Source organism: Mustela lutreola, chromosome 16 (genome assembly GCF_030435805.1).
Source record: "Mustela lutreola isolate mMusLut2 chromosome 16, mMusLut2.pri, whole genome shotgun sequence".
Lineage (NCBI taxonomy): Eukaryota > Metazoa > Chordata > Mammalia > Carnivora > Mustelidae > Mustela > Mustela lutreola.
Window position 1 is genome coordinate 41,988,465 of NC_081305.1, and position 23,435 is coordinate 42,011,899.

The 23,435-nt window shown below is 45.3% G+C and overlaps 1 protein-coding gene across 1 annotated transcript; it reads right to left on the reverse strand.

Annotated features, from left to right (window-relative positions):
- Window positions 1-1,306: 1,306 nt before the first annotated feature.
- Window positions 1,307-14,724, reverse strand: LOC131818268 (zinc finger protein 792-like). Its single transcript, XM_059152564.1, has 4 exons — window positions 14,274-14,724; window positions 11,682-11,808; window positions 11,088-11,210; window positions 1,307-10,451 (listed from the first exon to the last, which is right to left on the reverse strand). The coding sequence occupies exons 1-4, from the start codon at window positions 14,529-14,531 to the stop codon at window positions 8,944-8,946; spliced, it is 2,016 nt and encodes a 671-aa protein (XP_059008547.1). The 5' UTR covers window positions 14,532-14,724; the 3' UTR covers window positions 1,307-8,943.
- Between the last annotated feature and the right edge of the window lie 8,711 nt (window positions 14,725-23,435).

Below are 23,435 nucleotides of genomic sequence, written 5' to 3' on the forward strand. Positions count from 1 at the left end.
GATGTAATGGCATGTATAACCTTTTTGCTTATCTTTTTTAAAGAAGTCTCCTTCTGGGCTCATTTTTATGTGTTCAATGTATTTTAACCCATAATGGTCTATATTCTCTTCTATTGCTCAAATTGTAACAGGCCAGAGATGTAGCTCACTTCTCTGTGTCTGGAGAGGACTATATTAGTTTTTAATAACTTTTTATTATTAAAATTTCCAAATATAGTTTCTTTTTTTTTAATTAGTTTTTTTTTTTTTTTTAATTAATAGAAACAGACCAGCATACCCAGAATATCTGAAGGTGGGGCTGAGGAAAATACCATTTCCTTGCTTGGGCAGGGCCTTGCATGGTTTGAATCTTGCAAAAGAAGGGACTAATAGGGCAATCTTATCAGCTTGCCCAAATGTGAGACACAAGAGGAAGAAAATCCTTTTACTGTAAATAAAAATGAACTTAAAATGGATCACAGACTGAAATAAAATGTAAAAGTACAAAATATTGAGAAGGAAATAAAAGAGGAAATTGTGGGGCACCTGGGTGGCTCAGTGGGTTAACCCTCTGCCTTCGGCTCAGGTCATGATCCCAGGGTCCTGGGATCAAGCCCCACATTGGGCTCTCTGCTCTGCTGGAAGCCTGCTTCCTCCTCTCTCTCTCTCTGCCTGCTTCTCTGCCTACTTGTGATCTCCGTCTGTCAAATAAATAAATAAAATCTTAAAAAAAAAAAAAAGAGGAAATTGTTAGGACTGAAGGGTAAGTGAATAATAAACAAACATTAAATGCACAAAAAATATCAAGAAAAGGATCTGTTTCCACAATTAAGAAAAAACAAAACGGGAAAAGAAGGGGCATTTGGCTGGCTCAAGTCAGTAGAGCATGTGACTCTTGACTCAGGGCTGTGAGTTCAAGCCCCACGCTGGGTCAAGAGTTTACTTTATATAAATCTTAAAGTAAAATGAAAACTAGGAAAAGAAAAGCAAAAGAAAACAAAATAAAAGATCTAAGTGGCAATCAGGGAAGTAAACAGACTGAACTATAAGGTTGATAAAACCAAAAGTCTTAAGAAAAATAAAATAGATAAGTCTCTAGCCAAGATTTACCACATTAAAAAAAGAAAATACACACATTATCAATATCAAGAATGAGAAAGGAGACAGCACTACTAGATTATACAAATACTGAAAGGGAATAAGGGAAAATCATGAACCTATCTATACCAATAAATGAACAACTTAAATGAAATGGATAAATTCCTTTAAAGGCAGAAATAACGGAAGTTTACATAACAAAAAAATAGATAACCTGTGTAATCCTATATCTATTAAGTTAAATAATAAGTTTATTTACATCTGTTGCATCTCTGTGATGGAAATAGAATAGAATAGAATAGAATGGTGTCCACATAGTTTCCAACTTCCCAGTCAGGGACAGCATGTCATACCTTGAAAATGGCCACATGGTAAACACTCTAACTCAGAGCTTGACTTATTGTTTCATTAGCTGTGATGATTTAAGAAAATAGACATGTTAGTAATTCAAATTAAAAGGGTACTATGTCTATAGTTTTCTACTGGGAACAACATAACTTTTTGAGGAAATATTTTCAATATTCAAACTTACTACCTCAAAGTAAATAAGTTACCAATATCATTGATAAATGACTGAAGTTCCAACAAAGTTCTTTGCTGTTTCATTGTATTCTTGTTAATGAAAAGAGGAATATTAACCAACATTTATTTCAACAATAAGCAAAAGATATGAATGCAAAGACATTTTACCAAAGATATGTGGGTGGTAAATAACATTTTAAAAATGCTCAAGGTCATGAGCCATTAGATAAATGCAAGGTAAAGCGACAGTGAGATTCTACCTACCTGTTAAAATGGCAAACATTAAAAACATTGATCATAGCAATTGTTGCCTAGTATATGGAAGAACTGGAATTCATTCACTGCTGGGGGAAAGTAACATGGTATAAGCACTTTAAAACACAGTTTGTCCATTTCTAAAAATTTAAATATTCCTCTGCCCTGTGACAAAGGTACTGTACTCCTAGATATTATCACAAGGGAAACAAAAGCATCAGCCCCTATGAAGACCTGTACATTCACAGTCATAGCTTAATTTTGAATAGCTAAAAACCCATGTCATATAACATATAAAAGTGTTAAAAAGTTACAGTGTGTTTGAATAAGGATTCTGCAAAGACAGTAGATAAGAAGCATTAGGAAGTCATCTCCCTACTCTGACAAAAACTGTACTGGCAGAATTGTGTCTATTGTAACTACTTTGGAACTCTGGGGTCCATTCAAAGGCTTACAACTTCCAGAGGAAGGCTTAAGCAGTAGTAAATGACAGTTAATTTGGGTCAGTGTCAGTCCTTAGCACTGTAGCAGCTCCCATCCCTTATCCCCTTGCCCTGTAGCAGGCAGCCATTTGTGTGTCCCTGGAGCACCTTGCATGCAATTTTTGGGAGTCTAGGTAGAACCCCACTCTCCAAATGTTGAGGATCTGTGCTCCAACCTGATAGCAGAGATGAAAACACACAGTGGGCAGCCATTTGTGCAACCCTTATCCAATTGCTGCAAGCCCCTCCCTCTCTGGCAGAGTGACTTCCAGGGAATTGAAAGTACCAGCACATTTTTTCCCCTTCATTTTTCCACTCTCTCTTTTTGGGAGCCAAATATTTACGATTAAGACATTCCAAAGCAATCACATATATAGGAGAATTTTGAAAGTCAAGGCACAGGCTCAGAAAAGACCTGAGATATACCACAGGCTGTTCCCCAGCAGAGACAGCTTATAACAGTTAAATTTTAAAAATTAAGTAAAAATGGCAAACCCTGGGGAAAGATTAAGAATCTTATTTCCAGGGCACCTGGGTGGCTTAGTGGGTTAAAGCCTCTGCCTTCAGCTTGGGTCGTGATCTTGGGGTCCTGAGATCAAGCCCCGCATTGGGCTCTCTGCTCAGTGGGGAGCCTGCTTCCTCCTCTCTCCGCCTGCTTCTCTGCCTACTTCTGATCTCTGTCAAATAAATAAATATTAAAAAAAAATTTATTTCCAGAATTAACACATTATTAACTTTAAATTGTCCACTGTTCAAAAAAAAAAAAAAATCACAAGGCATATAAAGAAACAGGAAAGTATGGCCCATTCAGGGGGAAAGAAAATCATCAGAAACTATCTCTTAAGATCTGATGGCAGCTCCATTAGACAAAGACTAAAAAGACTATCTTACAGATGACCAAATAACTAAGGAAGACAAGGAGAAAGGCAAGAGAGTACTGTATGAACAAAATGGAAATATCTCGAGATACAGAAAACATAAAAAAAAAAAAAAAAAAAAAAAAAAAAAAAAAACTCTGGAGCTAAAATTACCATAATTGCAATGAAAAATTTGCTAGAGGGATTCAAAAGCAGATGTGACAATACAGAAGAATCAGTGAACTTCAAGATAGGAAAATTAAAGAAAAAAAGATGAAAGTGAACAGAATATAAGGCACCTCTGGAACACCTTCAAGCAGAACAATATACGTATTGTAGGAGTTCCAGGAGATGAGAGAAAGGAGAGAGATAACTTGAAGAATTAACTTCCGCAATTTGATGAATTACATGAATATAAGCATCCAAGAAGCTCAATGAACCTCAGGAATAAATTCAAAGAAGCCCAAATCAAGACAAATTACAGTCAAAAGACAAAGACAGAAAAATTTGAAAGGCACAGGAGAGAGGACTTGTCACATACAAAGGATATTCAGTAAAATTATCCACAGATTCTTCATCAGAATCCTTAGAAGCCAGAAGGCAGTGGGCTGGTACATTCAAAATATTAAAAGAAAAGAGAAATGGTAACCATGAATCACATATCTGGTAAAATTGTCTTTCAAAAGGAAGGAGAATTAATTCCTAGATAAGCAATATCCAAGGAAGCTTATTACCACTAGATCTTCCCAGCAGGAAATGCTAAAGGGAGTCCTTCCACTTGAAATCAAAGGGCATTATGAAGGAATAAAGATCACTTGTAAATATAAATACATGGACAATTTACCATTTTAAAAATTCTACATGATTTGGGGCACCTGGGTGGCTCAGGGGGTTAAGGCCTCTGCCTTGGGCTCGGGTCATGATCCCAGGGTCCTGGGATCAAGCCCTGCATCAGGTGCTCTGTATAGCAGAGAACCTGCTTCCCTTCCTCTCTCTCTGCCTGCCTCTCTGCCTACCTGTGATTTCTGTCAAATAAATAAATAAAATCTTTTAAAAAAATTCTACATGATTTAAAAGTTCATGCAGGAGGCACCTGGGTGGGTCAGCTATTAAGTGGCTGCCTTCAGCTCAGGATCACAATCAGGATCCCAGGATCCCTGCATCGGGATCCCTGCTCAGTTGGAAGCCTGCTTCACCCTCTCCCACTTCCCTCTTTGTGTTCCCTCTCTTGCTGTCTCTCTGTCAAATAAATAAATAAAATCTTTTTAAAAAAGTTCATGCAGCTTGTGCATTTTTAAGAACAATCATTAGCCATTAGCCTATGTTTTGGACATAAAATGTATAGTATCAGTATCAATAACTGAAAGAGTTGGGGATGGAATTACATGGGAGCAGAGTTGTTGTATGGTATTGAAGTTAGGTTGATATAAATTCAACTTAGAGTGTTAATAAATTTTAAAAAACATTTTATTTATTTATTTGACAGAGATCACAATTAGGCAGAGAGGCAGGCAGAGAGAAAAGAAGGGAAGCAGGCTCCTCGCTGAACAGAGAGCTCCATGTGGGGCTCGGTCCCAGAACCCTGGGATCATGACCTGAGCCGAAGGCAGAGGCTTTAACCCACTGACCCACCCAGGCACCCCAGAGTGTCAATAATTTTTGAATATTCAAGATAATCTCCACGGTAACCACAAAGAAAATAGTGATAGAATATACACAAATAGAAATGAGAAGGGAATTAAAACACTTCACATTAAAAAAATAAAAATACAAAAGACAGTAATATAGGAAATGGAGGGCAAAAAAGCCACAGAGAAAACAAATAGCAAAATCACAGAAGTAAATCCCTCGTTGTAATTATGTCAATGTAAATGGATTAAACTCTCCAAGCAAGACACAGACTGACACAATGGATGTTTAAAAAATTATCTAACTAAATAAATAAAATATTTAAAAAAAAAAAAAAAAAGGGACACCTGGGTGGCTCAGTTGGTTGAGCAGCTGCCTTCGGCTCAGTTCATGATCCCAGCGTCCTGGGATCGAGTCCCACATCAGGCTCCTTGCTCGGCCGGGAGCCTGCTTCTCCCTCTGCTTCTGCTGACACTCTGTCTGCCTGTGCTCGTTTGCGCGCGCTCTCTCTCTCCCTCTCTTTCTCTGGCAAATAAATAAATAAAATCTTTAAAAAAAAATTATCTAACTATATACTGTCTACAGAGACTAACTTTACAGCCAAAGACACAAGTAGGTGGAAAGTGAAAGGATGGAAAAACATTCCATACAAGTAAGTATACAATATAAATTTGGACATTTTTCTATCCTAATAAAAGGTTTTATATGGCAAAAGGTATAACAACGATAAACATTTATAAAACTATTAACAGACCAAGAAAATATAAAACTCAAAAACTGACAGGAAAAAACAATTTTACCGTAGTTGGAGACTTAAATATCCTGCTCTCAATAATGGAAAAGAGTCCTTAAGAAAATAAAGGTCTTGAACACCACAATAAACCAATCAGATCTAACAGAAATGTACACAATACTCTAGCCACCATCAAGAGAAAACATTGTTCTCAAGTGCAATATGGGACATTTCCATGATAGACCACATTAGGTCACAAATTAAAGCTTAATAGGTTTCAAAAGATATTATACAAACTATGTAATCTCAAAAGGATGAAGTTAGAAACTGACAAAAGGCAAATTGGAAAATTCACATATTTGTGGAAATTAAATAATGCATGCTTAAACAATCAATGGAACAAAGGAGAAATCACTTGGAATATTAGAAAACACCCAAGATGAAAGAATACAAAAACACAGGGCATCTGGTGGTTCAGTCGTTTAAGTGTCCAACTGTTGATTTTGGCTCAGGTCACGATCTCAGGATTGTGAGATCAAGCCCCAGGTCAAGCTTTACACTCCATGCACAGTCTGCTTAAGATTCTTTTCCTCTCTTCCTCCCCTCCACCTCCTGCCCATATGGGCACGTGCACAGGAAGGGAGGGAGGGAGGGAGGGAAGGAAGAAGGCTTATACGAAGAAAGATCTCAAATCAACAACCTTACTTTGCAACTTAGAGAACTAGAAAAAGAACTAAACCAAGAGTAGACAAAGTTAAGAAATAATAAAGATGAGAGATTTTTAAAAATAGAGAATAGAAAAACAATAGAGAAAAACAAACAAATCCAAAAGACGGTTCTTCATGAAGTTAACAAAATTGACCAATCTTTAGCTAGAGTGACTAAAAGAAGAGAGAAGACTCAAATTACTAGAATCAGAAATACAAGTGGAGACATTACTACCAATTCTACAGAAATAAAGATTATGAGAGTACGTTGAACAATCGTACACACATACACAAAAAAATGGAACCTAGATGAAATAGATAATCCTTAGAAACACAAATCCTATCAAGACTAAACCATGAAGAGAATAACTGAATAAACTTATAATTAGTGGGGCACCTGGGAGGCTCAGTGGGTTGGGATGCTGCCTTCGGCTTGGGTAGTGGTCTCGGGGTCCTGGGATTGAACCTCACGTCATATTTGTACACCCATGTTCACAGCTGCATGGTTCACAACAGCTAAAAGGTGGAAGTAAACCAAATAACCATCAACAGCTGAGTGAATAAGCAAAAATATGGCACAGAAATACAATGGCATATTATTCAGCCTTAAAAAGAAATTCTGACACATGGCATAAAATACGGATGAACCTTGAGGACATTATACTAAGTGAAATAAACCAGCCACAAAAAGACAAATACTAGATGACTCTCTTCATAGGAGGTACCTGGGGTAATCAAGTTCAGAGAGACAGAGAGTAGAACGGCAGTTTCCAGGGGCTTGGCAGCAGGGAGAGACTTTGGAGTTATTGTTTAATGGCTACAGACTTTTGGTTTTGCAAGATGAAAAGAGCTCGGGATGTGAATGGTGGTGATGGCTGTACAATATGAATGTACTTAATACTCCTGAACTAGGCACTTAGAGATGGTCTGGATGGTAAATTTTATGTTATGTGTATTTTCCCAGAAATTTTTTAATTTAAAAAATAAAGCATAAAAAATTTTGATGAATTCACTCGAAAGCACTATGCAATAGCAAGAAGAATGACCCGTTCACACATACAGCATGGATAATTCTCCAGATGATTATGTTGTGAAAGAAAATAGACCAAAAATAAGGTATAAATACTTTATGATTCCAGTTGTATAAAATTCTAAGAAAGGCAAACAAATCTGTAGTTAAAAAAAAAAAAAGAAAGAAAAGGAAATCAATGGTTTACTGGGAAGGCAAGGAGGAATAGTAAAAGCCATGAGGTAGCTTTGTGGGTGACGGATAGGTCCATTGTCATGGTTCTGGTGTTGGTTCCCTGAGTGCAAACATACTGAAAAACTTCTTAAACTGTGCACATCAAATACGTTTGACTGTTGAATGACAACTGTATCTCAACAAAGCATTTAAAGAAATTGTTGCACATAAAAATCTCATCTCCCATTCATGTCAGAAAATTAGAGGATTTGGCAATCCTACATTGACTCTTTCTCTCTCATGCCTTGGCAGGAAAAATGGCTATGTTACAAATGCTGCACCCCTGGAGTACAGATCTGCCTTCTCTCAGCCCCATTCTCCCGCCAAAGCAGCAACAGCTGTGGCACGAAAAGTGCAGGGAGCCTTATTACCCACAAAATCTTTAGATATTTGCTCTGTCAGTGACCTAAGTCATAGAACAGAGGTCTGGAGGTCCTGAGAATTTCTGCAAAGCCTGAATCCTGCACAGTCACATTGAAAGGAATATTTGTGGATGTACTTTTAGAACAGGTACATTCGCTTTAGCTTGCTACAGACTCGGCTATTCTAGTCTCACACCCAGTGTTTCCATACCAATTATGGTCTCAATTGGGCCAGTAAACCTAACAGGACACCTGAATACCAGATGGTAAACTTCAAGGCAAATGGCTCCTTGGCAGATGTCAGGTAAACAGTGTATACTTAACAGTGCTAGGGAATGTGAGGCATTCTGTGGAAACATGGGGCCCTATTCATACCGCTCCCAGATGCAGAGGAGGTTGTCATAACTGCCCCATCCTCAGGGTCATCTCTGGCTCACAAAAATACCCGCCACTCAGATCCCAACATTAGGCCCACAAAATCCTACCATCATTCCCAGGAGACCTTGAGTAGCAACACAATGGAGGCCAAATCTGGACCGAGAGCTATTTTCTTTCCACCATTCTGCTCTTCCTCTGAGGCAATACATTTAGAAACCCTTTTCGATTGGTAGACCTCAACTGTGTTCTCAACCCACTTCCCAATGATCAAAACAATCTGATTAAAGGTGGCTTGATCATTAAGGCAATGTAAAGTAGGTGCTTGTTGGGATGGGTAATGTGGAGCCTGGATAAATCCATTATGGGCATCATATGAGATCAGCCATGTCTTTGAAAGAAGGGAAACCTTCTCTGCAAGCTGCCAGCAGAACCCAGCTCAGGTCTTCACAGTCAAAGATGGGTCATGTCCATAGCTACGCTGGTCACAGAGGGAAGGAATGACATCTTCCTTGGCCTCAGGCTACTCAGGATTCCCTCTCAGAAAAGGAAGAGGTCCAAACACAGGGACTGGCTGACACATATTCTTGGAGACCTGCCAGAGCTCCATGGCTTCTACCTCAAACACTCACAGTGGCGAGGCTCTGGTAGAGTCCATGGTGAGAAAAATGCTACTTTGTTCCAGAAAGCTTCCAGCAAAACTAGCATTCATAGGGACTCTGCCCATTGTGGACATTGGGATGAACAAGGTTCACCCTCTGGCTGATGGCCCCCTCATCAAGACTGTTCTCAGAGCTTATCACCTGTGCACCTTGTTGTGCTGGGGGAGGATGCACATTCTCCGCACTCTTTTCTCTTGTGTGAATTTTCTGGTGCCGGACAAGGGTAGCCCTCTTGCTGAAGGTTTTGCCACATTCGAGGCACTCATAAGGCCGCTCACCAGTGTGAAGTCTCCGATGGCTATGAAGGCTGGAGCTGTGCTTAAAGAATTTCCCACATTCAGGGCACTGATAAGGCCGTTCCCCAGTGTGAAGTCTCCGATGGCTATGGAGGCTGGAGCTCTGGCTAAACAATTTCCCACATTCGCTGCACTCATAAGGCCGCTCCCCAGTGTGGACTCTCTGATGCTTCATGAGGTCAGAGCTCCAGATGAAGGATCTCCCACATTCGCTGCACCGGTAAGGCCGTTCACCAGTGTGGATGATCTGATGTTGGATGAGACTGGAGATGCGGCTGAAGAATTTCCCACATTCATTGCACTTATAAGGTCTTTCTCCAGTGTGAACCCTCCAGTGCTTAATGAGGCTGGAGTTGCAGTTGAAAGACTTCCCACACTCTCTGCACTCATGCGCGCTTCTGCCTGTATGGACCCGCTTATGATGAATGAGATTGGAGTGCTGGCTGAAGGCCTTCCCACACTCACGGCACTCATAAGGCTTCTCTCCAGTGTGCACCCTCTTATGCTGAATGAGGTTGGAGCTTTGGCTAAAGAACTTCCCACATTCGCTGCACACATAAGGGCTTTCCCCAGTGTGAACTCTCTGATGTCTCATGAAACTAGAGTGTCGGCTGAAGAACTTCCCACATTCGGAGCACTCATAAGGCTTTCCTCTATTGTGATCTCTCTGGTGCTGAGAGAGACCGGAGGCGTGGCTAAAGAATATCCCACATCTGTTGCACTCAAAAGGCCTTTCCCCAGTGTGGGTTCTCTGGTGCCGAACAGGTGCGGGCTTGTCAGGGAAAGCGTTCCCAAATTCACTGCACTTGTTGTGACTTTGTGGGCCAGTGCTCTGGGGAGGCTCCTCCACTCTGTGAACGACCTGGCGCTGGAGAAAGCCGGATGTGGCCCTACCGCCCGCGAAGTCCTTCCCAACCGCCCTGACTGTGAGAGGCTCCTTTGATGTGTCATCTCTGCAGGTCTTCACAAGGGAGGCCCTGTCCTCAACCCTTCTGCCAGGCTTGTCTATGTTCTGCTGCTGCTGAAGGTTTGTACTGGACTCTGACCCTCTCCCAGTAGCCTCACACGCATCTGGTTTCTGCCTGGGAAGTGTTGCCTGGTGTTCGGTCAGGTGCGAAACGTCTTTCAAGGGCAGGCCACGTGCGTCACGGGAGTAGTTTTTCTGGTTGCACAGAGCCTCTTTGAGCTTCCTGTCCTGTGACACTCCTTCTGCAGACACACTACGCTCACCCTCGGCTCCACAGCCAAAACCTGTAAGCAGAGAAATGCTGGTGAAGCTCCCAGGATCCCTGAGGGAAAGAAGCAGCCCGTGACAAATCATGCCTGACCCTGCCATGAGTCCTTGGGACTGCTGGCAGGAGGAGGAGCCTGACGTCGGGGTAAGGAATGGTCTGCCGCAGTACTGTGCCTGGCAGGGTCACGAGCCAGGGGAGGCCTTGCCAGGCCTAAGGACACAAGGATGGGGCTTAGTCTTGGGCGGGAAAGTGGGGTCTCCAACTCCCTCCTCTCTAAAGGCTTTGTGGCAGGGCCTTGGCCGCTGCTAACACACGAGCCCCCTGCAGAACGGTGTGTCTAGGCCCAGGAAAGTCTGACTGCTACCGAGCAGCTCATGTTTACGAACCAGAGAAGGGAATACGCACCTATCGTGACATAGTGAGTGTAGGTCCACACTGGAGACAGTCGCAGAGGGAGCTGTGTAAAGAGTGAGCCAGGGGACGCAAGTCAGAGCAGAAACAAGTGGGCTGTGCGTCAAGAGCAGGAAAGGAAAGGTAGAAGAGAGATGTGGACAATGACTTCAGTACCAAAACAATGATGAATGCGAGGAAACACTGCAGGTGAGATTTGAAGACAGCAGTGACATCACCTGTCCTCCCATCCCACACTCACCAGAGACAAGTCCACTGTACGCCCTTCTTGCCATGACTGATGTCATGTCCACCCTGTCAGGCACCCACGGCTCTGCCCCCATCTGCGGCTGGGCAACTACGTGAGACCTGAAAGACGTCAGACCTGAAGAAAGACAGGGCAGGTAAGTGGCCAGCACCTGGCCAGGTGACCCACCTGATGACAGACCACAGGAAAGAAAGTAAAGAGTACAACAGGAACACACAAGAGGTACGGCGAGAACATCCCAGTGGTCATGACAAGTGGGAACCGCATCAGCGTAGTGGCGGTCAGGCCCTAGGAAACGTTAGCTAAAGGACGTGCTCACCCAGGCAGGGAGTGGCCGAGCCCTCCGGGATCCACTGGGCCACCCGCAGGACTCCTCATTCCCGGCCCCACCCCACAATGCTTTGCGGCAGCAGGTACTGGCGCAGTTCCTGGAGGAGCTGGGACACTGCGCTCCGCCTGGGACCGGAACGTGCAGCGCATATCTTGGGAGAGTGGGGAAAGAAGCGGTGCCAGTAGGGCTGGTGAAGTGAAAGAAAAGGGGACAGGCGGAAACGAGCTCAGGACACCCAGTGGGGGTGAAGGCCTTACCCAGCGAGGCTATAAGGGCAAAGTTCTCCAGCATCACATCGCAGTACAGAAGCCTCTGAGCCTCATCAAGGAGCCCCCACTCCTCCTGGGAGAAGTCAATGGTCACGTCCTCAAAGGTCACACAGCCCTGCCATAAGGGGGACAGTTCATTCCAGGATCAGCTTCTCTCCTCAGGCACTCCCGTCTGTCCCCTGCTCCCCTTCCTCCCCAGCTACCCAACTCACAGGAGATCCCAGGCCCTGGCTCCACCGCTGTTTGCTCTTTTCTATGCCTCACCTGACCTCTGTGTCAGTCCACAGCATCAACGGGCAGGGGGGCAGAGAGACACCAGGGCCCAACGCCCTCCTCTGTGGGCCCCTCCCATGTCACCAACATTATCCTTCCCATATACAAACATGGACTCAATCTCCTCCCTTAGTGGCCAGTACCAAGGCCCTGGGGCCAACAGCTCACACTCACTCCTTATATGCATATCACTTCTTGGACTGCACCTTCCTCAGACTCTGGACCTCACTATTGCATCCCCATTGTCACTGTACCCTCTCCCCATCCCAGCCCACATCACAGCCTCGCTATAGACCCTCACATGTCATCACTCTGCACACGACAACCAGAACGTTCTTAGCAAACACAACCATGATCCCATCCAGACCCTTGGATGGCTCCCACTGCCAAGAGCAACACCTGCCCATGATTTGAAGGGCTCCTCGCCCAGCATTTTCCTAGCTTCAGCCTGAGCCACGCAGAACCACAGACACCAGATACCCTCGGGCCTCTCCCTCTTCTATGCTGCACATGGATTCTCTGATCCCCACCCTCAGGGTCACCCACTCCCAGCTGACCCCATTTGTCACTGAGTTAATCTCCCAACCCAAATGCAAACCCCTGGGCCCCATCAAGGGGCACCACAGGGCCTGCTGAGAATGCAAAGTGGTGAACAAGCACCAGCTTAGGGCTTGCTGTAATACTACCTTCATTACTACTAAGCCTACCCATCCCTCCCATAGCTACACCACCTGCCAGACCCCTTTGCCTGCCCCCCTCACCCGGACAACTACTCCTCCATGTCTGTCTCCATGACGCCCAACAAACCAACCATGGTGTCCCAGTGAGAGACCCCATTCTCCGATCAGAGGCCCCGCCTTCCTCTTTCCCTCTAACACCACTGCCACCATGACCTGAAGGTTCACCCTCTAGAACTGGACACACAACCACACTCTTGTCCATGCACCAGATACCACATTTTAGATATTTTAACTGTGGAAAGACTAACCAAGTAAGAAGAGCAAAAGCTATTGATACTGAGCTTGTGATAGGAAGGGAGAGCATCCCGGCCACTCATGTTTTGGCAAACTCAAAGGCAGGCAGAGGAGTGGGAAAGCTTTTAGTAGGAAAGGGAAGGCTTCAGATGTGCCCTGACTGGGGGCCTGCTGGCCAGGAGAGGCTGTAGGCAGGCTAGCTAGATGCGGGGTATCCTATGTGACTGGTTAGGCGTGCCTGTTTGGTTTTCTCTCCTTGGTCCCAGACTGGAAGTAGGAACAAAAATTAGAGAAGCTGGCAGTTATTAATCCAGCCCTAGTCGTGTGGGGTGGATTGTTACAGAAAGTACTGTTTCTGGATTGTCACTAGAGATAGCAATCTGGCTTCCTGCGAGTGTAATTTAAGCGGGCTAGAGTCCTGGGTTCTTTGTTGTAGAGAAAGAGGTTGGTTTCCTGGGCAGGTCCCTGCAGGTTGTGGTTTAAGAATTCTATTTTTATATATGGTTTGGCCTTTGTCCCTTGGTGTACTAGGCCTCTCCTGACCTCACCTATACCACCCTCACACACCAGATCCGGTGTCTAGCTGCCCACTCGACTCCATTCAGGGGTCTCAGGGACTTCAGAGCTCAGCAGGGCCAAAACCTCACTTCTGTTCTTATATTGAAAATTCCTTCTAGAACCAACTTCCCCATCTCAGTTGATGGCGCATCCATCCTTCCAGCTGCTGCAGCCAAAAACCATCCCTTCTCTTTTTCACTTTCCACCTCGGAAAATCTGGTCGGCCTGACTTAAAAGAGGGATCCACAATCCAATCACTTCTGCCTCCAGCCACCTGCACTACTCAACTGAGCTACTCCAATAACGCGCTCCTTGCCCTCCCTGTCTCCACCCTATCCCCAAGTCCTTTTTCCACTCTGCGTCCACAGGGAGCCCGTCAAGACCCAAGTCAGATCATCTCCCTCTTCTACTCGAAACCGCCTATGGCTCCCAACACCCTCAGAACTGCTCTTCAGCCCGCCTTTCGGGGCCTCACCGTCTCCCACCTGCTCTACAAACACTCAGCTCAATCTCTCAGCCAAGCGTATGCGCACGCCGGTGCCTGTGTCTAGGACACCTCTCCTAGCCTCCTGCCGCTAGATTTCGGAAATGCGAAGCGCTCTGGAGGTACCACCTCCGGCCTGGATCCAGCACCCCAGGCTGTAGCTTCCCTCTAGCTTCCCCAGACTCAAAAGCCGAGGAGAAATGGGAGAGGAGAGAGACAGAGAAGGCCACCTCCGCGGGTCCGCGCCAGGCACAAGGGCGTAGGGGTCGCGGCGGCTACCTGTGCACTCACCTGTGCCGGGGCCCTGAGCGCCGTCGCCACCACCATCGCTGCCCCGGCTCGCAGCGGAGCCGCCGGAGACGGATCAGCGCCTAATGCCGCCATCAGTGCCGGGGCTCGCAGCCGAGTCGGCGGGTACCGAACAGCTTCACCTGACCCCGGGGCACGGCGGGCCTGGGGCTCCCGGCTGATCCCGGCGTGCGGGAAGCGAGGCGCGGGCGGACCTGGCGGACCTGCGTCTCCGGGGCGCCGGGCGGAGCAGGGGCCCATCCCCCGATCTCGGCCACCTAGCTCCGAAAAGGGAGGGAGACGCGGGCGCGCGATCCGCTGCACGGGCCGGGCTGGCTGACCTGGAACGCAGGAAGTCCCGGCCCGGAGCGGCCCTGCGATCCCGGGCTGTCATTGGCCCGTCGCCCGGGGCGGATTCCAGGTTCAGTGTCCTAGGATCGCGTTTCCGGTTCCGCCCCCTGCCGTGCTGGTGGGCGGTGCCAGGTGGGGTACTGGGTGGGGCGGTGCTTATTGTGGAGGTGCTGGGGGCGGTTCTGGGAGGCGGTGCTGGGTGGCGGTTTTGGGAAGTTGCCGGGTGGCGGTGCGGTAGTGGGGGAGGTGCTCAGTGAGCGGCTCTGGGGGGGCATCGGGGCTAAGTAGTTGTGCTGGGAGCAGGGGCGATGCTGGGAGGGCGGTGTGAGGGGACAGTTCTAGGAGGTGGTGCTGGGACGGCGGCGCTGGGTAGTGATGCGTCTGGGGGACGGTCCTCGGCGGGGGCACTGGATGGTGGTGCGGGCGGGATGACAGGAGGTGGTTGCCAGAACGCGGAGCTGGGAGGGGTGCGAAGGGGCGGTGTCGGGTTGTGGTGCGGGAGGTGCGGGGCGGTGGAGTGGAGCGGTTTTGTCGGGAACGGGGCGAGTGGGCGGTGCTTGGGAAGCCGCGCCCCCTGGGGCGGTGTTAGGTGGGAGAGGTCAGCGCGGAGGGGCGGTGCGTGCTCAGGTTTCCTGCTTCTCACTGTTTCCTGCTGGTTTTCTGGTATTGGGGGGTCCCGCAGCTTTATCTTCTTCACTGGCCTGCCCCAGACTGCTCTGTCTGGAGCCAAGTCCCAGTCGCCCTTAGGGGACTCTCACGGGAGACCAATTTGTGCGGGGGTGCAGGTGAGTCCTGCACCTTTTGATGGGGTCCGTGATCAAAGGAGCGACACCGATGCAAAGCGAAGGTGAAGCAAAGCTTTGTTTCCCGCCAGCAAGGAGAATGAAACCGACTGGCTCCGGTGTCTCTTATAGAGAGAGCGACCACCCGCCGGCTCACAGACTAGCTTTTATAGAGCAAAAGCCATGTAGTTGAGCCTGGCCAATGCGATTGTAACACACACAGAGGAAGTTGCATAGTCATGTTAGGTCACATGCAGGTGGGCAATTAAATTACAATTTTCCCTGTAGTAGCTGTTTGAGGAACCTATCACTCTGGTCAGAATTGGGCCCCAAGTTTGGCGCCCAAAAGGCAGGGTTTACATTCTTTGGTGGTTAGGTGGATAGTCTGTGCGCTTTATGGATTGGATGTCTCCCACGGGCGTGACTCGTCCTTGTATTCTGGGCTCTGTTATCTTCCCCTGACCTGACCCGACCTTGTGTTTGGGCTCTGTTATCAGATACTGGTCGACCATATTTTGCTGGTTTCCCAGACTTGATTCTAGTAAGTTCCTCCAGGTTGGAGGGGGTTTGGGGGGGCAAGGTCAGTGTAAGTTTTACTGCACAAACAACAAAATGGCTGTTTCACTGACGTGGAGTTGATCTGGCTAAGTAGGCCCTTACACTTTCAGACCTTCTGGAGGACCCAGGTTCACAGTGACTAATGAAAAATCAACACCTGATCTGCGGGGTCTGTGTACTCATAGTGAATGTAGCTCTAATTCAGTGCTCCTCAAACCAGCAGCAGCACCGATTGTTAAAAACGCAAGGTCTTGGGCTACAACGGAAACCTAGACTCGGAAATTCTGCAGGTGGGGCCCAGTCTCGCGCTGGTGTGTGCCTGTGTTTTTGTGTCTCTCTCTTGGTACGTAACAGGGCCCACACGTGTTTATTGCTACGTAGGTAAGAGCCAGCAGCAGCAGCAAAAGCGTTGTCATCCCCAGTCCCACTGTGGGAGGGCGAATCAGAGACAGCTCTCTACAGGTTAACTGGGATATTTGTCAAAATAATGACTCTCTAATTCAGCAAAAAACGGCATGGGTGATGGTGATAATGTTTACATGAAAGCACCCTTTTTACCATTTGGCTATTTTATTATTTAAAATACATCAGAAAGAAATACATCACGCAGGAGAGTTTCATAAACAAGAGGTAGGCCTATTGTGTAAGGGACGGCTTCTTACAGGCCACATGATTCAACGTTGGAGAACATCAGGGTTAGATGTTTGCTTCTCAGGCTTGAGTGGACATCATGGAAATGACATGGTGTCAAGTTCATTACACAGGGTGTCATGTCATCACTCATGTCTAATTTGTAGGCATTGAAGAAAAAATTATTCAAGACACTTGCTGAGGAATGATAAGGCAGACTCAATTCTCAAGCCCTATTGTGCTAGGCATAGGGACCACTACCATAGGAGCTTCTAGTGAGGGGGGGGGATTGAGATCCAGGTAGAACAACGAAAAGTGGGAATTAATAGTCAAGAATCAGGTGGGGGCTCGGGGATGGGAAGTTACTAAGAGAAGACATAGAAGGATAAGAGAGGTTCTGGCTAAACCTAACAGGATTCTTGCTGAAGGCCCACTGGGATTATCAGCTGTCAGGTAGGGGGTGTTGAGGAATGAGGGACCTGATCAGATATCACCAGTGATCAGATACAGAGGGTAGTTCTGGTCAAACTGACTTTGGGATTCTTGCTACAACGCAGACAGTAACATGGAAGTCTGAACGTCAGGGCCTCATTGAGAAGAGAATTCAGAAGAGCCTAAGTAGAGGTTGGTCAAGGAGAATATCTTTGTCACAGGAACCAACACTTGCCCCTCTCCTGACTATCCTGTGGCCTTCAGAAGAGCCAAAGCCAGGTTCAAATATCTGATCATGAGATATCCTTGAGGTCCATCAGCTGGAGGTTACCAGGCCTTGTCCTCATCAAGGCTCCCTCAGTCCACTACTCAAACATGTAGCCCACCAGAGATCACTGATTCCTGGAGAACTGGACACCAAGGCCCAAGGAGGCCGTACCAGAATAAGGCACGACATGAAGACATAATGAGGACATAATCTCACGGTCCCTTCTATCCCTTTTTCATTGCCCCCAAACTCATTTACGTGGTCCAAATGAAAGGGAAGGGAAGCAGGGTTTACAGAAGGAGGAAAAGAGATTGCTGAGGGCACCCGGGTGGCTCAGTCAGTTAAGCATCTCGCTCTTGATTTCGGCTCAGGTCATGGTCTCAGGGGCGTGAAGTCAAGCCCTGTGTCCGGCTCACCCTCAGCCGGAAGTCTGCTGGAGATTCTACATTTCCCTCTGGCCCTTTCCCGACTCTCACTCTTTCTCTCTCTCTTTCAAATGAATAAATAAATCCTTTTCATAAAGAGAGATGGATGAGCGTATCATGAGTTTCAAGACAATCCATCAATTTGTTAACCAAATACGCATTTTTTTTCCTCCTCTTGTTCATTCAACACTCATTGCCTCTATTTTATGTGACAGCTCCCAAACCCTATCCAGTCACTGCCTCAATCTCAGTCTTAGTACTTATACTCCTTAGTACTTATAAGTACTTAGTACTTATACTAATCCCAGGAGACTATAACGAAACAGGTACTTGTCACCTCTCACTCCCAGTATAACCTGTGTTTCAGGGACATGTGCAAGGACCTTTTTAAACTACTGAAGAAATTACTACCAACCTAAATTTCTATACATAGCAAAAGGGTGTCCCAAGAAAAAAGATAACTGAAATAAGATTATTTCAAGACCCAAAGGAAAATTTTAATGGAAAAGTAACCGACATAAAATGTGATTCTAATGACTATAACTTAAGAACAATAAAAAGTAATTCCAGGCAGAATCCTCAGGGAGAGAGGGGTGAGGATCTGAGAAAGACATGTGTCTGTGGCTTCCGCTAATAGTGCATTCTCTGTATCAAATGTGAATATTATCTCCTGTGGAGTTAGAACAAAGGCATTACCATGCATATCCTAAAAATCATAGTACTTGGGGCGCCTGGGTGGCTCAGTCGGTTAAGCGTCTGCCTTCAGCTCAGGTCATGATCTCAGGGCCCTGGGATTGAGCCCCATATCAGGTTTCCTGCTTGGCAGAGAGCCTGCTTCCCCCTCTAACTCAGACCCTCCCCCTGCTTGTGTTCTCTCTCTCTCTCTGTCTCAAATGGTAAATAAAATCTTTAAAAATAAATCATAGTACTCAAAATGGGACAAAGGGATGAATATTCCAAGTTCCCTATATTGCCCAGGAGGAAGGTAAAGGTTTTCATAACTCTGTGCACCAGTATGTTAAGGTAAGTTTTATAATTTTTAGCTTAAAAGAAGAAGTAAAATCAAAGCATACGCTTTCCAAACTAGAAAAAAATTATGGATTATAAATGAGTAGAAAGGATTTTTAAAGGACTAGGTAAAGACCAAGTGAGGCAAAGAAAAGCACAGAACCCAACCGCATCAACTATTACATTCAATTAATGTGAAAAAAACATTCAGATTAGCAGTCAGAGTTTTTTTTTAAGATTTTATTTATTTATTTGACAGAGAGAGATCACAAGTAGGCAGAGAGGCAGGCAGAGAGAGAGAGAGGCGGAAGCAGGCTCCCTGCCGAGCAGAGAGCCCGATGCGGGACTCGATCCCAGGACCCTGAGATCATGACCTGAACCAAAGGCAGCGGCTTAACCCACTGAGCCACCCAGGTGCCCCAGTCAGAGATTTTTAATGTCCCAAATGCCCTGAAAGATTAATCATAATTCATTTTTATGTTTATAAGTCTGATTCTGCTTTTTATTTGTTTATTCATTTGGAATTATATATTTTTTTACATTCTACATATGAGTGAAATGAAATGCTTTTGTCTTTCTCAATCTGACTTATTTCACTTGACATACTACCCTCTAGGTCTATCCATGTTGTCACAAATCTCACGAGCTCATCCTTTTTACTGGCTGTATCATATTCCACCCACATCTTCCTTATCCATTCATCTATTGATGAACTCCTAGGTTGCTCCCCTATGGTGGCTATTGTAAATAATGCTGCAGGAAACATAGGAGTGCATGTATCTTTTTGAATTGGTGTTTTGGCTGTCTTTGGGTAAATACATGCCCAAATGTGGAATTATTACATCATACGATATTTCTACTACTAATTGTTTGAGTAATTTCCATACCGTTTTCCATAGCAGCTGTACCAATTTAAATTCCCACCAGCAGTGTACAAGGGCTCCTTTTTCTCCACATCCTTGCAACACTTGTTATTTCCTGTTTCTTTCATTTCAGCCAATCTGGGAGGCATAAGGTGAAGGATTAATTTTTAAAATAACAGGTATTATATTCAGAGCAGTTTTATGCACAGCAAAATTGAGTTGAACACACATGTCCCCATATACCTCTCCCCCCACCCCAATGCACGCAGGTCCTCCCTCCTTTGACATCTGGGAAGGGTTGTGCATTTGCTACAATCCATGAACTAACATTGACACATCATTATTAAACAAAATGAATCCATAGTTTAGAGTTCCCTGTGTTGTACTTTTGAGAAAGGGAAACTGAAGGAATCCTACTTAAAGAACAAACAAAACAAAACAAAACTGTTTTTTTGCCCCTTTCCTGTCTCTGTTCCTCCTAGGACCTGCACCCCCTTACACAGGCCTTGATGTATGTTGCCCTTGTGAAGGTCAAGGAGTTTGTGATTTCTCGGAGTCTTCTAGCAGAATAGCTAACATCTAAAGTCTTGATCAGGTGAGGTTGGCCTATATGTTTTCCAAGACACTGACTCCAGACGCCTTGAGGCCAAGACCCCTGGCTCCAGGGTATAGGGGACTTAGAGAGGACACCTGAGCACTCACCCTTGTTAGACCAGGTCCTGGATGCCTAAGAGGACATGTGTACCAGATCACCATCGCCAATAGAAAGTCCAGCCCCCAAACAAAGATGACTCTTTCCTTTCGAGTCTTCCAGATGTTCTCTGCATCTACTCTCTACACCTTCAATAAACCCTGCTCTTACTTCCTGAGGGCTCATGTTTGATCTCCTTCCTGCACAAAGCCAAGGATGCTCTTGGCTGGTCCTGTAGGTCCCCCTCTGGGTCCTCAGATCTCGCCTACATGCCTCACTTTCTATGGGATTTGACAAATATTTATCACATGTGGTGTCTAAATGGGGTGTCTCTCCAGATCAGATGAGGCCCCCAGATGTGGAGCAACAATTGGATGGAAGCCGGTGGCGTGGGCCTGAAAGTGTTCATCTGAAGCAGAACAAAGGAGATTGCCATGTATTGATACACCGCAGTGGAGAAGGGGCAGGACAGCAGAGGAGCGGCTGCGTGTAAAGAGGCAGTGGGTGGGGACTGTTTTTAAAGGAGGGAGATGAAGAGGTATGGATGGATGGAATTCTCCATTCTTGGTAACTGTGCCTGGTTGTAAGTAGTCCAGTGGTCATTTAGGGCCTGTGGAGATTTTGAGGTGGGTCACCTGATGGGCCTGTCTGGATTCAGCTGGGGAGTCCCTGTGGGCCCTTTTTACATTCCACTGGTCAGGCCTCTTTGCCTAAAAGTGACCTCTACATCTTGTAGTCACTATTATACTTGCATACAAAGTACTTTCATTGCCGTAAACAAATCCCCTGTGTTCCATCTACTCACCCATCCACCCCTTCTGCCCCCAGGGACTTCTCAGAGCTACTGGCCTTTTTTACTGCCTCCATGATTTTTCCTTTTCCAGAATGGCATTTCGTTGGAATGATACACTATTTAGCCTCTTCATATTGGCTTCTTTCACTTAGTGGTATACACTTATGTTTCCTCTAAGTCTTTCATATCTTGGTAGGTCATTTCTTTTTAGCACTGCGTAATATTCCATTTCTGAATAGACCATGGTTTACATTTCCATTCACCTACTGAATGACATCTTGGTTACTTCCAGTTTCTACGATTATGAATAAGGCTGCTATGAACATCCATATGCAAGTTTGTGTGTATGGACAGAAGTTTTCGCTTCTTTCGAGGAAATACATGGAGAGCAACTGCTGAGTTGTGTTAAGACTCTGTTGAGTTTTGCAAGAGATTGCCAAACTCTCTCCAAAGCCAATGTACCATTTTGCATTTCCACCAGTGACGGATGAGAGTTCCTGTTGCTCCACATCCTCACCAGCATTTGGTATTGTCAGTGTTTTGGATTGTGGCATTCTGAGAGGTGTGTAGTGGTATGACACTGTGGTGTTAATTTGCATTTCACTAAAGATATGTGGTGCTGAGTATCTTTTCATATGCTTACTCGCCCTCTGTATCTCTTTGGGGAGGTGTCTGTTCAGCCTTTTGCCCAGTTTTTATTTGGTGATTGACTTTCTCTGTTGAGTTAGAAGTCCTTCATTTTAGTCACTGTCCTTTATCAGATACACATTTTGTACAAAATGCCCTCCGCATTTGAAGGTTGTCTTCTTATTCTATTGACAGTCCCTTTCACAGAGCAGAAGTTTTTAATTTGAAGGAAGCCCAGTTCATCAATTTCTTTCTTTTAGGCTTTCGTTTGGTACTGTATATAAAAAGTCATAGGCAAACACAAGGTGATTCAGATTTTGTTTTGCAGTTTTGTGCTTTAAATTTCGGACTGTATCGGTGCCTGTGTGGCTCAGTGGGTTAAGCCTCTGCCCTTAGCTCGAGTCATGATCTCAGGGTCCTGGGATCGAGCTCCCCATCAGGCTCTCTGCTCAACAGGGAGTCTGCTTCTCCCTCTCTCTCTCTACCTGCCTCTATGCCTACTTGTGATTTCTCTCTGTCAAATATATAAATAAAATCCTTTAAAAAAATTAGGACTGTGAACAATTTCGTGTTAATTTTTGTGTAGATGAAAGGTCTGTGTCTAGATTCTAAATTCCTTCTTTACTTATTTATTTTCATATGGGGATGTCCAGTTGTTCCAGTGCCATTTGTTGGAAAGATTACCCTCTCTCCATCAAACTGTTTTTGCTCATTTGTCACAGATAAGTTGAATCCATTTGTATTGGTCCATTTCTGAGCTCTGCAAGATCAACATGCAGTTCTCCAGTTCTCAGTAGACACTGACTCTGTGTCCTACAAACCTGCTCAATTCTGACCCTCCCTACCCGTCTCATGGAAAGGATTGCCAATTTGTACAAGAATTACGAGCCATAAATAAAATTGTAAAATGCGTATTATTTTTCCCAACCCCAACACTATCGTTGCTTTTATACCCTCTGACACCACTTCTTTCATCATGGTTGATTTACACTCTGCTTTCTTCGGCAGACCCCCTGTATGTAACTCCCAAGCCCTTTTCGCCTTCCTATGTGAAAATCAACAGTGTACCTAGACTGTCGTGTTCAAGGGTTTTTCCAACGTCCCCACTTGTTTTACCTGAATATTTTGTGTAAATCTGAAGACTCTGGGCTTCTCTTGTAATTCAATGCTCACTCAATATGTGGAGGACCTTCTTTGTTCTACTGGGTTCAGTAACGTGGAGTCCGACACTTAATACTCACTAGAAGCTCTGGCTTGGGTTAACCTTGAAAATAAAACTGTCAGTAATTTTACTAACAAAATGGGTTTATTCAGGAATTGCAGAGAATTACAACTCCAGACTGGCAAACTACAGCAAAACCATAGGCAAGTCCAGGGGCGCCTGGGTGGCTCAGTGGGTTAATGCCTATGCCTTTGGCTTAGGTCATGATCCCAGGGTCCTGGGATTGAGCCCTGCATTGGGCTTTCTGCTCAGCAGGGAGCCTACTTCCTCCTCTCTCTCTGCCTGCCTCTCTGCCTACTTGTGATCTCTGTCAAATAAGTAAATAAATAATCTTTAAAAAAAAAACAACAACAACAAAAACCCTTAGGCAAGTCCAAAGAACAAAGGAGAAGAATGCTCTTTTATGGAGGAAAGGGGGGAGTTGGGAGAGGGTGTTGTAAACAAAAAGTCCATTAGAATCAACAGGGAGTCCAAAGTCTAGTACCTTTTCATTAGTTGAGTTGTGACAGTCTCTC